The 15,464-nt window shown below is 46.2% G+C and overlaps 1 protein-coding gene across 1 annotated transcript; it reads left to right on the forward strand.

Annotated features, from left to right (window-relative positions):
* Positions 1–51: 51 nt before the first annotated feature.
* M6PR (mannose-6-phosphate receptor, cation dependent) lies at positions 52–9,545 on the forward strand. The gene is made up of 7 exons (XM_073313465.1): positions 52–515; positions 4,349–4,522; positions 5,106–5,275; positions 5,362–5,471; positions 5,924–6,054; positions 6,639–6,765; positions 7,434–9,545. The coding sequence occupies exons 1-7, from the start codon at positions 484–486 to the stop codon at positions 7,554–7,556; spliced, it is 867 nt and encodes a 288-aa protein (XP_073169566.1). The 5' UTR covers positions 52–483; the 3' UTR covers positions 7,557–9,545.
* Positions 9,546–15,464: the final 5,919 nt, after the last annotated feature.

Below are 15,464 nucleotides of genomic sequence, written 5' to 3' on the forward strand. Positions count from 1 at the left end.
ATCAGGGGCGGGGCCTGAGGCCCCGCGTTGTTGCCTAGCTTTAGCGCCCGCCCCTTACCCACTTCCTGCTTCCGGATCACCGGGTGGGACTGAGGGAGGCACCGGGCAGGCCGGTGGGGAGCGAGGAGGCGGTAGCGGTGGGGAGACCTTCCCCCACTGATACTCGCGCCTGGGAAGGGGCTCCCGCTCCAGTTAATGAGGGCCTAATTAGTTATTAATTTATGCGTGATGAATATTCATGAGCTTTTGTTAATAATTCATTAGGTGGGTAGAGGCCGGGCGGCCCACGGGATTCCCCAGGGTGGGCGCACGTGGCGCGGGCAGCGTGCGGATCATTGAGCTGGGCTGGGCTGGGCTGGCACGACTTGGCTGCGTGGGGCTGACCGCGGGAGGTAGTGGCAGGGCACGTGGCCTGGTGGGTGGGTGGTGCAGACACCGGTGTCTGGGTAGCAACGGTGTGACGTGCAGCCTCGCAGATACTTCATGCCACACCTACCTCGCTGTCCCAGTGTCAGGTGAGTTTCTCCCTTTCCCCCCGTAATTTGTTTTCAGCATCTGTTAGTTGTCAGTGGTGGTGTTATTGGGGGTCGTGAAAGCCTGTGGGTGGGTGGATGTCGAGAGGATGGGCTGAGCAATGTATTGGGGGTGCAATAAGAGGCTGGCTGTTGGGGATGTGTGGCTGGGGGATCCCAAGTGCTCTCAGGATGCCCTTTACAGTTTAGGCCAATTGAACCTTACTTTATTACAGCTGTGAACTGGGATGCAGTTTCAGCAGCACCACTGATCTTAGTGGCCAATTTGTGGTTGGAGAGGTGACTACAAGGGCCTTGGGGTCTGCTGTTGTGTGAGAGTATTGCTAGGTACCCATTGTACAGATTCCCATTCTGGGGGTGAAGGGACTTGGCTGTCAGGCCATCTGTCCACTCCTATATGAGAATATGGTGAATACTGATGGAAGAAACACCACCATGATCTCCTGACTTGGGATGGAGGAGAGAGATGGAAGAAATTTGTAAAGGAGAAAGAACTAATGAGAGGAGAGGACAAGGTCACTGAAGACTCCTAAATCCAGATATTGGATGGATCCTAACACACTTTGAAGTCCTTATGTAACAGAATTATCCAGTTACTGAAATGCAGCAATCTCTGGGGTAGTACTCAGCAGCTGAATAGCCGCATGGCAACAGAACCCAACAATTTGAGTTTTGTGTCTAGAAAGAAAGCAGAACTCCAAATCCAGTTGAATCTTCAGGGGGTGTCTAAGGAGAAAGGATATAATCATCCAAGTTGGAATTTGACCAAAACACTGTGGTTAGCTCCCCTTCTGTGGCCAAAAAAAGTCACACAATCTTTAATGGCCATGAGTGGCTCTGGCCCTGGGCTTTCCATCTCAGCAAAAGTGGAAACTAATGGTGTTGCCTGTTATAAATCAGAAGGGGACACAGACCTGAAGTGAACAGTCTGGTGGGGATAGAGGAACTTGGTTAAATTTGAGTGTTTTGACAATGGAAACTATTGCCTGTTCAAAATCAATCCTTGGGCCAAACTCGCCCTGAGGATGAGCCTGCTGCAGGCTGTGGATACACTAGGTGTGCACCTGGCCTTTTGTGCATTCATTGTTGATACTGTGTCCTGCCTGAACTCTAGCTATGGTCACTGGATTGTCTCTCCTAAATTTCCCCTCAGCAGTTTCAGTCCTCGCTTTCTGTCCTGAACTCTTGTATAGCATTGCTTGGTTCTGTTACATGGCTACTATATTCCATCCGATATGGCTGCATTTCAGCTGTAGGAGGGTGTCCCATATACATGCAGTCTTCAAAGCATGTTGAGGTCTTTGCCGCATGAGGGATGCTAAAGTACTGGAAGGCGCCAGTATTTTTATATCACTTTCAATTTGACAACCACATGAACTAAATATGTACAAGGTAGCCAGCCAGAAAGGTCTTTTCTACTGTTGAGAGAGAGGTGTGTTCTGAGCACGGGAGCCAGGAAACCACAAGTTCTTGTGCTGGTTCTGACTTGTTGTGTGCCTTTGTAGGGGGCAAGTCACAAGCTATTTGTGCCTCAGTTTCCTCTTTTATACAATAACCTCTTCAGATTTATTTGTCGACCATACACCCTGATCTAAGAGGTCTCACGATAGTTACAAGCTTTAGGGTATGTCTACACTAAACCTGGAGGTGTAATTTCCAGCTCAAGTAGACATACCCATGATAACTGTGATCAAGCTAGCATGCTAAAAGCAGAAGTGTAGCTGTGGCAGTGTGAGCGGCAAGAAGGGTTAGCCACACCAAGTATGCTTCCCATCCAAGACCCTGAATACCATCCTTGGACAGCTAGCCACTCCCTCCTGCTCTCAGTACCACTCCAGTGTAGATAGTCCTTAGTGACAGACCTTGTAACTCTGAATTCTTCAGTGTGGCTTTCATTATAACCCTCATGTAACTTCACTCGTCAACAGGCTGGCCCTTCCTTCTGTTAACTTCTTCGTGTTTTTGTAGCCATAGCCTGATTTTTATAAAATTTTGGGTCAGTGTATTAATCAGTTTCTGTCAATGTTAGGATCTTCGCTGGGAGTTGTGGTTGGAAAGGGAAATCGACTGTGTGGCTGCTATTGAATGGCAAGGTCATTGTCTGTTTCTCTGAGCAATTAGCTCAATGTTTAAAGGATGTTTTATGATTAAGACACAGGACTGTGTTGTTCCGTATCTTCATTAATGATCAGGAGGATGGCATGGATTGCACCCTCGGCAAGTTTGCAGATGATGCTAAACTGGGAGGAGAGGTAGTTATGCTGGAGGGTAGGGATAGGATACAGAGGGACCTAGACAAATTAGAGGATTGGGACAAAAGAAATCTGATGAAGTTCAACAAGGACAAGTGCAGAGTCCTGCACTTAGGATGGAAGAATCCCATGCACTGCTACAGATTAGGGATTGAGTGGCTAGGCAGCAGTTCTGCAGAAAAGGACCTAGGGGTTACAGTGGACAAGAAGCTGGATCTGAGTCAACAGTGTGCCCTTGTTGCCAAGAAGGCTAACGGCGTTTTGGGCTGTATAGGTAGGGGCGCTGCCAGCAGATCAAGGGACGTGATCGTTCCCCTCTATTCGGCATTGGTGAGGCCTCATCTGGAGTACTGTGTCCAGTTTTGGGCCCCACACTACAAGAAGGATGTCCAGTGGAGGGCAGCAAAAATGATTAGGGGACTGGAACACATGATTTATGAGGAGAGACTGAGGGGACTGGGATTATTTAGTCGGCAGAAGAGAAGAATGAGGGGGGATTTGATAGCTGCTTTCAACTACCTGAAACGGGGTTCCAAAGAGGATGGACCTAGACTGTTCTCAGTGGTAGCGGATGACAGAACAAGAAGTAATGGTCTCAAGTTGCAGTGGGGGAGGTTTAGGTTGGATATTAGGAAAAACTTTTTCACTAGGAGGGTGGTGAAGCACTGGAATGGGTTACCTAGGGAGGTGGTGGAATCTCCTTCCTTAGAGGTTTTTTAGGTCAGGCTTGACCAAGCCCTGGCTGGGATGATTTAGTTGGGGATTGGTCCTGCTTTGAGCAGGGGGTTGAACTAGATGACCTCCTGAGGTCCCTTCCAACCTTGAGATTCTATGATTCTATGACTGGAAACCTGGGCTTCTGGGTTTTATTCCCATCTTAGCCATTGACTTATGTGACCTTACACTCGTCACCTCTGTGCCTTGGTTTCCTCATATGTAAATCAGGGATGCCAGTCCTGACCTTGTGAAACTCAGTGCTTATAAAATACTTTCAGATTCTCGGTGGAAAGGAGCTAGGGAAGGGCAACATAAATTAATACAATTATTAGGATTAAGGAGCTTGAAATAGACAAAGCCTGACTAATCCTAGTCACTGTCCCCCACAAGCTCTTTACACAAGAGCTGCAAAGACAATTGGTTAGAATGATACTAAGTCTGTCTCTGATGACAGATGCCCCTTTGGGATACAATAAATAAGGCTTATGTCTGAAACTGATCCTGGTTTCAATAGCTGGCCAGCCTAAAGCATGTTGGGTTCTGTTCTGGCCAAGCGAGTGTCAGTTGATGCACTCAGCAGCAAGATCTTACTACCCCAATGTAAAGTCAAGGAAGATTTGCAGATTGGGCCAGTGGTTTTGTGGGTCTCAAACTGGCCCTGGCTGTACCCAAGGCAGGGCTTTGGAGTCTCCTGAGGATCTCTGAGATATTCTTGGGCCTCAGCTCCTCCCCTTTGAAGCCATGAATGAAGAAGACCTTGAGGTTTGTGTGTTGGGGTGGGAATGAGGTGTTTAAGTGTTAATCCTTCTTGTGCCTCTCTCTCTCTCTGCAACGGCACGTATACAGAATGTTCCCATCTCACTGTGGTTCCTGTACTGCGCTGCTAGTCCTTGTGGCCCTGGTCATGGTCGCGATGGCAGATCAGGAAGAGAAGCACTGTGACCTAGTAGGAGATCAGGACAAAGAGTCGAAAAGAGAACAGGCCTTACTGAAGAAGCTGGAACCCCTGATGCCCGGGAGGTACAGTGCATGCAACCCTCTGGCCCACTGCAGGGACTGGGATCTGGACCCTGTCCAGTCAGACCCAGATCAGGAGAGAGTGAATGGCTCATAGGGCATTGAAGAATGGGACACTGGTTGTAACTAACCTGGGTGAGACAAATTTGATGGATCTCATTCTGTTTCCTGGTGGGAAGGAGCCCACATCACAGAATCACCAGCACAATCAGCACTAACAGGCTCCTTTCATGGCAGTCTTGGCTGTCACTCTGTGGACTGAATGGGACACAGTGGCAGGATTCCCTTTTCCCTATAGAGGTGGATGCCTCCTGGCACAAAAGTGAGATGGTAAGGGAGGAGTTTGCATTGCTGCTGTCCAGGCTCTACCTCTTCTGGGGTCAACAGAGGAGCTCAGTTTCCAGAGGCCCCACGAGTGGAGAGGTAGGGAGCAAGTGAGCTTACCTGAAAGGCAAGGCCTAGCTTAAGCTGTAAGTGGGCCTTAGAAATGGAGACAGTGTGGTGAGGCATTTCTGAATGTTAGAGATCTAATAACCTGTGTGGGATTCAATAAAGCAGTTATCTGTTATCTGTCCCCTTCGCACAGCTTTGATTGCACCGTGAGCTTGAGCCCAGAGGAGAAGTACAGCTACACGTTCAGGGTGTGCAGAGAGGTCAACAGCTCTCTGTCCCAATCAGGCCTGGTACAGATCAATTTAAAGGACCAAAAGCACACAGTGGTGGGAAGAATCAATGAGACACAGGTCTTCAGTGGAAGTAAGACTCCCCTCAACCCTCCTCTCCAGCTCTGCCAGTCCACCTCACTCCTGACCTGTAGTCCTCTTTGTTTTTTCCCTTGGCAGGTGACTGGATCATGCTGATTTATAAGGGAGGGGATTCGTATGGTAGCCACTGCCATGGTGAGAAGAGGAAGGCCATGATAATGATCTCTTGCAACCGGAAGACTCTATCAGTGAGTGGCATGGGAGGACTGTGGGGCAGGTGTAGAGGCTGAAGAGGAGAGTGTGGCTGTGAGGCAGGAGTGAATCCAAGAGAGAGTGGGGGAGGGTGTCGCTGTGGGTGGGGAGGCTGTGGAGCGGCCAGAGGGGTTTTACTTCTTCTGTCCAGTGGGTGTTGGGTCTCTGCACCAGTAATGGTTGTGCTGCCTTTTGACTGGCTTAGCAGGCAGCTAAAAGGAGATGGTATGTGGCTTATTTTAGAAGTGGCTGAAATGGGACAGCTTTGGGGGAGAGCTCTGGAGGGGGCAGGCCAGGGTCAGCTGGGAGCCTCCCCATGTGTGTGAGAATCCCAGAGTCGGGGGATTACTGGAATCTTTGGCAAAGCTGGGAGCATCTGTGCAAGTAGGGGGACTTATTTGTGTCTAGCCTGCTACATGTTTCCTCTTCCCCACCCCCACCCAACCAGAGCGGCTTTACCTTACTATCAGAAGAGCGGGAAAAGGAGCAGGAATGTTTGTACCTCTTTGAGATGGACAGCAGCTTGGCCTGCCCACCCGAGGACTCCCACCTCAGCATTGGGTCCATCCTGCTCATCACGTGAGTTACTGCAGGAGCATGTCTGTTCCAGGCCTCTGTACTTGTTAGGAACATAGCACATGACCTACCAGAACAGATCACTGGCCTATCTTGCATGTACGTGGCCAATGCTGGCTGTAACTCTGCCCTTGAGTAAGGCTTTTCATCCACTGATCTACAAGATCTTGGGGTATTCTGAGGCTTAATTCTCATCATGTGAGAGAGGGAAACGTTATCCTTTCCCATTTTAAGAAGATGGAAGAAGTGGAGGAGAAATGGAGAAGTTGAGGCACGGAGAGAAGAGACTTGCTCAAGATCGCACGGCAAGTCAGTAGCAGAGCAGGGACTAGAAGCCAGGAGTCCTAACTCCCAGACCCCTGTGCTAACCATGAGACAGCACTTCCTCTCGGCAATGCTGGGGATGGGTTTATGCATGCTGATCGACAGCCCTGGTACCTTTTCTGCAGGTGCAGCTGCTATTTATGGCCCCATTTTCTGAATCGTACAGAGCTGTTGGCTCCACTCCCAATTGGAGGTAGACAGTCAGCTGGGGAGAGGTTGCCTTCAGCTTCCTCTCACACTCCTGTTTCAACATTCTCCTCCAGGTTTGCTTCGCTGGTTGCAGTCTATATCATTGGGGGATTCCTCTACCAGCGCCTGGTAGTGGGAGCAAAGGGCATGGAGCAGTTCCCACATTTTACCTTCTGGCAGGATCTCGGCAACTTGATGGCGGTAAGTGAAAATCAGTACAGATCCCCAATCCAGCCCAGCTGTAAGGCAAAAGAAAAGGGCAGCTGCCCCACACTCGGGGCCTATGATTTTTGTCAGATTGCACAAGCTTTATGCTTATGTTCTTGGATGCGAGACCTCCCAAAGAGAACTCTGGTGCAGCAGGAAGCAGATGACTCATTTGAGGGTGGCATTCTCCCCTTTGAGTCATTGCTGGCCTTAATGTTCCACCATGGTGCTAATGCTGGGGAAGGTACCATCCTGCAATTGCTGTGTAAACCAGAGGTCCTGCCCAGGCGTAGAAATTCTTTTCACATGGGGAGAGAGTAACCTCAGTGTCTGGCCAAATTCCAACAGGGAAAAGTTCCACTTTGCTTCCCTAAAACTTGCTCCCAGCAGTTCTAGTCAGAGATATTATTCTTCACTTACTGACCTACTATAATGTTGCCTGGTGCTATAAATCAGCTACCATGTTCCACCCAAGAAGTGGTTGGATTCAGGATTACAGGCATTGTGTATTTAATCTTTGTAAAGAGTTCTGGGATCTCTCAGATACTTCAGTGATGGGTGCAATAGGAGAACAGAACAGGAGAAACATGAGAGGGACTGCTATTGATTAGCATAATCTGTTGCATGTGGTTTGATCCCAGTACAACAACTTGTTTCTGCAGGACGGTTGTGATTTCATCTGCCGGTCTAAGCCCCAGAATGCGCCAGCTGCATACCGTGGTGTGGGCGATGACCAACTGGGGGAGGAGTCAGAAGAACGGGATGACCATTTGCTACCAATGTGATCAGGCATTAGACAGCAGTTCTTTTTCTCTTTCCGTCTTCCCCCGGCCATTCACTTAACTAGGTGTTACCTTACCACTTCTCTTTTCACGCTCTACTCTTCCCGTTTTCTTTAAATGATTTGCTTCTTCCACAGCTGGTGTGTCATCCCCCTGCTATTTCAGAGCAGCACTGGCCGTAGGGGCAGGTCCTCTGAATGTAATGCTGTGATTGGCTTATGCAGAGTGCTATGCAGTTGGGAAGAATGGTATTTACCCAGAGTTCTGTGCGGCTATGAGATGGCAAAAGTGCTTATCCAGCATTCAGTGCCTGGCAGGCCTGGGAGTCCCCTCAATGAGATCTAGGGAGAAACCCTGGGTGGGCATGGGGTGGGGGGAATCCTGATGTAGAAACAGCTAGGATTAGGGGGAGCATTTCTGTGTCTTCTCTGTAAGGTTTATTCAATCTGTGAAACACTGGATTTGTTTTTAATTATTTAAATGCACTTTCTGCTTTCTTCGCTTCCGTGCCGTGACACAGGCAAAGCATTCACTGCCTGCCTTCTCCCTCTGCCCCGTGTAATCATAGCCGGGATCTCTCCCCTCTAGCCAGATCCTTAGCAGGGCTGGAGCAGGCAATAGCCACTTGGCAGTCTTTCCTTTTCTTGATGGTAGCCTGAATTGAACAGTGCAGGCCAATTTCTTTTAGCTATCGCAAAGGGCCATCACCAAATAACCTCGGTTTCACTGAACAGGGAAGGGGTCAGGAAGAACTAATAGGGGTCAGGAAGATTTCATGACTTTTTCCTATTGAAAATGGTCAAGGGAAATAGTGTCTTTCTTTAAACCTCCTCCTTGGTTGCTGGGAAGCCAAATATAATGACATGCTGCTGAGCAAGAACCTGAAAGTGAAACTTTGACTTCCAGGGTGAGGGCAAGAGCCTAAAGACAGCAGAGTCACTTGATTTCTGTTACAGGGTTTCCCTAAGTAGAGATGTTACTGCTAATGCAGTTGAGGAATTTTTAAGATTGTGATCCTGACTATGTCCTTCTAGGAAATTATGGTGTAAGTTAGTATGGTAATTGCTTTGCTGTGAAATAGTCTAGATTTTACTTTTAAAAGGGGAACACATTTAAGAGAGCACTGCTGTACCAAATGCTGACACCAGGGTAACTGTCTCCAGTTGTTACATTAAAAAGCAATGTAATGAGAAAGCAAAGCCAGGCCCTGTGCTGTTCCAATGAGCAGGTGGACTGGGTTGGATGTGACACTGCCCTCTATTGGGTGAGCTGTCAGATTCACTCTTTCAGAGCCATAGGGATAAAACAGGTCAGCTCTGACTGTGGGTTGTTTCTATCCCTGCTCAGTTGTGCCACAAGGATGGTGCTTCTGTGGCCCCTGCTGGCTGGGGAAGTCAGAGCTGCAGTTTTCTGGGGCACTGGAGCTCTTCCCATTGGAAGACCAGCAGCTCCAGGTGACCATTATAGGATTCATGAAGTCAGTGAAATATTCAGGCACCTTGATTTTTTTTGTTTTCATTTTTGTGGGGCGTGGGAGGGGTAACCTTTGTCAGAGAATAATAAGCCAGTCTGCTTCCCCAGGGGACTGGCTGGCAGAGAGCTATGTAGTAGAGAACACAGTTGAACCACTTGAGGAAAGGGGATATATTTTTGTAGGGTGAAAAAAAACAAAGACTGCAAGGAACAGGATGAGGCTTATGCTCCCTATTCTCTGGAAGGGAGGCCTGCCCAGTAGGAAGTGGGCAGGGGAGGTGGGGTTTGAGGGGAAGAAAGCAGATTTTATTTTTTTTCCCCCCTTTGGCTGGGATTGGAGCAGGCAAATGTAGTTCCTACTTTCTTTGGCTTTTGTTACTTTCACTAAATCTTTTCATAAGATGGGGAAATAGGAAGTCACTGAACTTTTTCTGTTACTGTTTTTCATGTTGGTGTTTAAATAAAATGAATGTTTTTTGTACAAAAACACAACTTTAAAAATAAAATGACCCAAAAATACCCCCTAAGCTCTTTATTGGTGCTTTTGAAATGATGGGAGCAGTGTGTGAGTGAACAGAGGGGTGATGTTCAGTGCCAGGCCTCTGACACCCCTTCACCAAGTGAGGGCGAACCCAACCTGCCTCCTGTAATGTTGTAAATTTAAGGTTAGAGAGGCTGTGTTTGTATTATGGACCTTAAATGTGATATAAATGATCTGGCTTAAAACTTTCCAGCATAGGCATAGCTTTTCATCTACTTATCCATAGAAGAGCTGGGAAGGGGCTATAACTTGACTGTTCAGGTTTGCAGGGCGGCTTGGGATCCTAGACTCATTGCCAGTAGTGGGAGCTACAAGAACATGGCTAGCATAGGTGCCTTGTATTAATCCAAGAGCAGCTTTCTGCCAAGGGAGTGACCCTCACTCAGGTCCCTTCTGTTTCAGCTAAGCCCAAGCTGCTGTCTGTATAGATTGCTCGGAGCAGGCACCATCCCCTTAACTGGAACCCATGACTGCCAGAATCCTGTGCTCTGCCTCCTAGCTAGGTCTAAGCAGACCCCTCACAGGCTGAATTGGAGGGATGTGCATGCCATGCAGTGTATTGGCACTTCTCATCCCTGCCATGTGCTCCAGAATATAAACTGTCCAAAAAACCTCCATAAACTCTAGTTATGGTTTGGAAGAAAGTCTTAAATGTGAATGGCAGGTAACCAATGCCACATTGTATGCTTCAATTTGCAGAAAGCCTGCCACAGTAGCTTAGAAGTGGAAACTGGCTAGTACTTACTAGTGAAGTGTTCACTTATAGACCCTATGGTGATACTGGAGAGGTCTACTATTTTTTGCACGAAAAGAGGGAGGATTTTATTATTATCACTCCCTGATGACAGTTCATTTTGATGCTTGCCAGAGGGGAAGGAGAAAAAAAAATCTCCTACTCATACAAGAGTGGAACACAGCAGAGCATAAGAGTGCATTTGAACCCTACTGAGGGCTTTCACTTTGACCCCTGGGTAAGGTGGCTCCTCTGAAGATCTCCAAGCAGAGAAGGCTAGAAACATGTCATTTCCCCTTCCTGCCATACAAGGTAAGATAGGCTTATCTGTCACCATTAGTTGCTGATGAATTTTATCACAAATCTAGAACTTGCTAAATGCTGTCTCACTTTGCCTTTGACACCAGTCAGCCACTAGCACAGAAGCCAGCAAACAGAGCTGTAAGTGGAAGAGTTTGTGTGGAAGTTTAGGGGAGGGAGGGTGTAGGGTTTTTTGTTTCCTTTTTCCTTGACAGGAAGGCTATGGCAGATACAGAGGCCACAGTGGTAGTAACTCAAGCAATGGAAGAGACAAAGATGGTGACTGGATATGGAAGCTATGGGATGTACATAATCCTGGAGCAGGTACCTGAAAAGAGCTTCATTTGTATAAAGTGCCAGCTATAGAACTGATGGAAGAGAAGATCTGAAGTTTGGAGATGCAGGTGAAAAATATGGCTGAGTTTTGAAGAGGATTTGAGCAGCTGATGGAGCAAAGGCAAGAGGAGGCTGAAGGGAAACGTTAAGACTTGCACATAGAAGCTGGCCTGAAGAACTCTGAGGCAAGACTGCTGGGTGAAAAAAGTGGCCAGTGGAAGCATGTGACTATAGGAACCAGGCAGAAGAAAAGACCAACTTGTGAAGAAGAAATAGAGCTCAGGAAGAGGTTTGCTGAGCTGGAAAATGAAGAAGGGGCACAGCAGGCTGAAACTGAAGGAGGGAGAGCAAGGAAGAAGAGAAGAGTGGCTAGTCCTATAAGAAGAGGGCAAGAGCCAATGGATATACTCAGAGCCTCAGGAGGATACAGGTTGACTCGCAGAAGATTGCAAGGGAGAATAAAAGACAAGAGGACTTGAGCCAGAAAGAACAGGAGGAAAGCCAGAGAATTGCACCAAAACCAGGAAAAGGCAGGTCTACATGATTGGTTACTCCCTACTAAGAAGGACAGACAGACCTGTCATCAGAGCTGATCTGGAGAACAAAAGGGTATGCTGTCTGCCAGGAGCTAAGACTCAGGATGTGGACCTGAGTTTGAGGAGGATCCTAATGGGAGCAGGAAAGAATCCACTGATTGTCTTTCATGTGGGAACAAATGATACAGCTAGATTCACACAAATGTATCAAGGGAGACTATGCCAGGCTGGAAAAGATGCTTATGGAAACTGAGGCTCAGGTGATCTTCAGTGGGATTCTGACCCTCTCTAGCAGAGGAGAGTGAAGGAAAGACAAGATTATGATGATCAGCAGATGGCTCAGGCAGTGGTGCTATAAGGAAGGCTTTGGGATGTTTAACCATGGGAAGGTTTCAGAGTAACAGCCATGTTAGTCTGTATTCGCAAAAAGAAAAGGAGTACTTGTGGCACCTTAGAGACTAACCAATTTATTTGAGCATGAGCTTTCGTGAGCTACAGCTCACTTCTCAGTATGCATCCGATGAAGTGAGCTGTAGCTCATGAAAGCTTATGCTCAAATAAATTGGTTAGTCTCTAAGGTGCCACAAGTCCTCCTTTTCTTTTAACCACTGGAAGGCATCCTTGGACAGAGGACTATTCTCATGGGATGGACATAGACTTCTGGGACAGAGGCTGGCACAACTGATTAAAAGAGCTTTAAACTAGGAATTCAGGGGAGACTGTCCAAGAGATGCTCATGAGATCTCCATGTCTGATTTTAACATTGAGAGGGAGGAAAATCAAGTAAGAAAGGATACTGCAATGGCTAAAGGAACAGCAGTGGGTAGAAGAATGGACATTAAGAAGGACAGTGCAGATATCCGTCAGATAAGCAATACTGGCAGTATGACTGTATCCAATCAGGCAAGGAATGTGGGTGAAGCCAAGCAGCAACAATTAAGATGTTTGTACACCAACGCAAGGAGCCTGGGTAACAAAATGGAGGAACTAGAACTACTGGTGGTGAAACCAGATACTATAAGGAAAACTGTCGTGACTGGAGTACAGATATTGAAGGGTAGGTGTTGTTCAGGAAAGACCGAAATAAAGGCTAGGGTGATGGAGTAGCATTGTACATTAATGATGAGGTAGACTGCAAAGAAATTAGAAATGATGGAACGGATAAGACAGTCCGCTTGGGCCAAAATCACTTTTGGGGAAGAAAGCTATTAGAGGTTCCCCTGGGATAGTGCTTGGGGTATGCTACAGCTCACCAGGATCTAATTTGGATATGGATAGAGACCTCTAATGTTTTTAATTGAAATAAATACTACTGGAAATTGTGTGATTATGGGAGACTTTAACTTCCCCGATATAGATTGGAGGACAAGTGACACTAATAACAGTAGGGCCCAGATTTTCCTGGATGTGGTAGCTGACCAATTTATTTACTAAATAGTTGCTGAACCAGAGGCGATGCCATTTTAGATTTGGTGTTGGTAAGCAATGAGGAGCTCATCGAAGAACTGGTTGTAGAGGACAAGCTTGGTTTGAATGATCATGAGCTAATTCAGTTTAAACTAAACAGAAGGATAAACAAAAATAGGTCTGCAACTAGGGTCCTTGATATCAAAAGGTCTACCTTTAAAAAATTTAAGGGAATTAGTTAGGGAAGTGGACTGGACAACAAGAATCTGAATGGTGGAGGAGGCTTGGAATTATTTTAAGTCAAAGTTGCAAAACTGTCTGAAGCCTGCATCCCAAAAGGAAAAACTTCATAGGGAAGGGTTTCAGACAAGCTGGATGCACGAGGATATCAAACAGATGATTAAAAGAAGTAGAAACCCTACAAGGATTGGAAGGTGGGATGGATCAGCAAGGAAAGTTACCTCTTGGAGGTCAGAAAGTGTAGAGATAAAGTGAGAACTGCCAAAAGCCAAGCAGAGTTGGACCTTGCAGATGGAATTAAAACCAGTAGTAGAACTTTCTATAGCCATATTAAAAAAAACAAACCAAGGAAAGTGGAACCACTAAACACTGAGGATGGGGTGGAGGTTAAAGATAATCTAGGCATGGCCCAACACCTAAACAAATACTTTGTTTCAATTTTTAATGAAGTGCTATGAGGTGGTAGCACAGTGACTAACAGGAATGAGGATACAGGGATAGAAATTACCACATCCGAGGTGGAAGTCAAACTCGAACAGTTTAATAGGATTTATCAGGGGGCCCAGATCATCTTCATCCAAGAATATTAAAGGAACTGGTACATGAATTTGCAAGCCCAATAACAAGGATTTTTAATCTGTAAATTTAGGGGCTGTGCCCTATGACTGAAGAATTGTTAATATAGTTCCTATTTTTAAGAAAGGAGGGGGGAAAGTGATTGGGGAAACTACAGGCCTGTTAGTTTGACCTCAATTGTATGCAAGGTCTTGGAACAAATTCCAAAAGAGAAAGTAGTTAAGGATATAGAGCTTAACAGTCATTAGTATAAAATACAACATGATTTTACAAAAGGTAGATCATGCCAGACCAACCTGATCTTTGAGATAACTGATTTTTTTAGACAAAAGAAATGCAGTAGATCTAATCTACCTGGATTTCAATAAGGCATCTGATACAGTTTCACATGGGAAATGATTACATTGGAAAAAATGGAGATTAATATGAGAATTGAAAGGTGGATAAGGAACTGATTAAAGGGGTCATACTGAAAGGTGAACTGTCAGGCTGGAGGGAAGTTACTAAGGGAGTTCCTCAGGGATCACTCTTATTTTTATTACTGACCTTGGCACTAAAAAGTGGGAATGTAATAAAATTTGCAGATGACACAAAGTTGGGAGGTATTACCAATATGGAGGAGGACCAGAAAAGTATACAAAAAGATCTGGATGACCTTGTAAGCTGGAGAAATAGAAATGGGATGAAATTTAATAGCGCAAAGTAGAAAATCATACACCTAGGGGCTAACAAGAATTTTTGCTATAAGTTGGGGACATATCAGTTGGAAGTGACAGAGGAGGAGAAAGACCAAGGTGTATTGGTTGATCACAGGATGACTATGAGCTGCCAATGTGATGTTGCTGTGAAAAAGGCTAATGCAGTCTTAGGGTACATTAGGCAAGGTATTTCCAGTAGAGACATGGAAGTGTTTGTAGCATTATACAAGGCACTGGTGAGACCTCATCTGGAATACTGTGTGCAATTCTGGTCTCCCATGTTTAAGAAAGATTAATTCAAACTGGAACAGGTGCAGAGAAGGGCAAGAGGGATGATATGAGGAATAGAGAAGTTACCTTTTGGCTGTTTGTTTAGCCTAACCAAAAGAAGGTTGAGGAGATATGATGCACCTCTGATGCATTTGTAGAGAGAAAATGCCATGGAGGGAAAGGAATTATTTAAGTTCAGTGCCAATGTGGACACAAACAAATGGATATAAACTGGCCTTCAACAAGTTTAGGTTTGAATTTAGGTGAAAGATTCTAACCATCAGAGAAGTTCAGCCTTCCAAGGGGAACAGTGGGGGCAAAAAACCTAACTTGGTTCAAGACTGAGCTTGATAAGTTTATGAGGGGATGGTAGGATGAGACTGCCTACAATGGCATGTAGTCAATCTGTGACTGCTAGCACAGATATGGAACACTAGCTCAGGAAGGCTCTGAGTTACTATGGAGAATTCTCTCTCAGCTGTCTGGCTGGCGAGTCTTGCCCACATGCTCAGGGTCTAACCACTCGCCATATATGGCATCAGGAAGAAATTTTCACCTAGGTCAGATTGGCACCTTCTTCTGCAGCATGGGGCAAGGGTCACTTGCAAATTTAAACTAGGGTAAATGGTGGATTCTCTAACGTGTAGTCTTTAAACCATGATTTGAGGACTTCAGTAACTCAGCCAGAGGTTATAAGTCTATTACAGGAGGGGGTAGGTGAGATTCTGGGGCCTGAAATGTGCAGGTCAGACTAGATGATCGAAGGTCCCTTCTGACCTTAAAGTCTGAGTTTATGATCAG

Source organism: Lepidochelys kempii, chromosome 1 (genome assembly GCF_965140265.1).
Source record: "Lepidochelys kempii isolate rLepKem1 chromosome 1, rLepKem1.hap2, whole genome shotgun sequence".
Classification (NCBI taxonomy): Eukaryota; Metazoa; Chordata; order Testudines; family Cheloniidae; genus Lepidochelys; species Lepidochelys kempii.

Bases quoted from the DNA above. Each gene is read 5' to 3' on its own strand.
- M6PR (XM_073313465.1), top strand. From the start codon at position 484: ATGCCACACCTACCTCGCTGTCCCAGTGTCAG. The intron at 5,276-5,361 runs GTAAGACTCCCC...TTCCCTTGGCAG, and splicing joins GACACAGGTCTTCAGTGGAA to GTGACTGGATCATGCTGATT. The intron at 6,055-6,638 runs GTGAGTTACTGC...ATTCTCCTCCAG, and splicing joins GGGTCCATCCTGCTCATCAC to GTTTGCTTCGCTGGTTGCAG.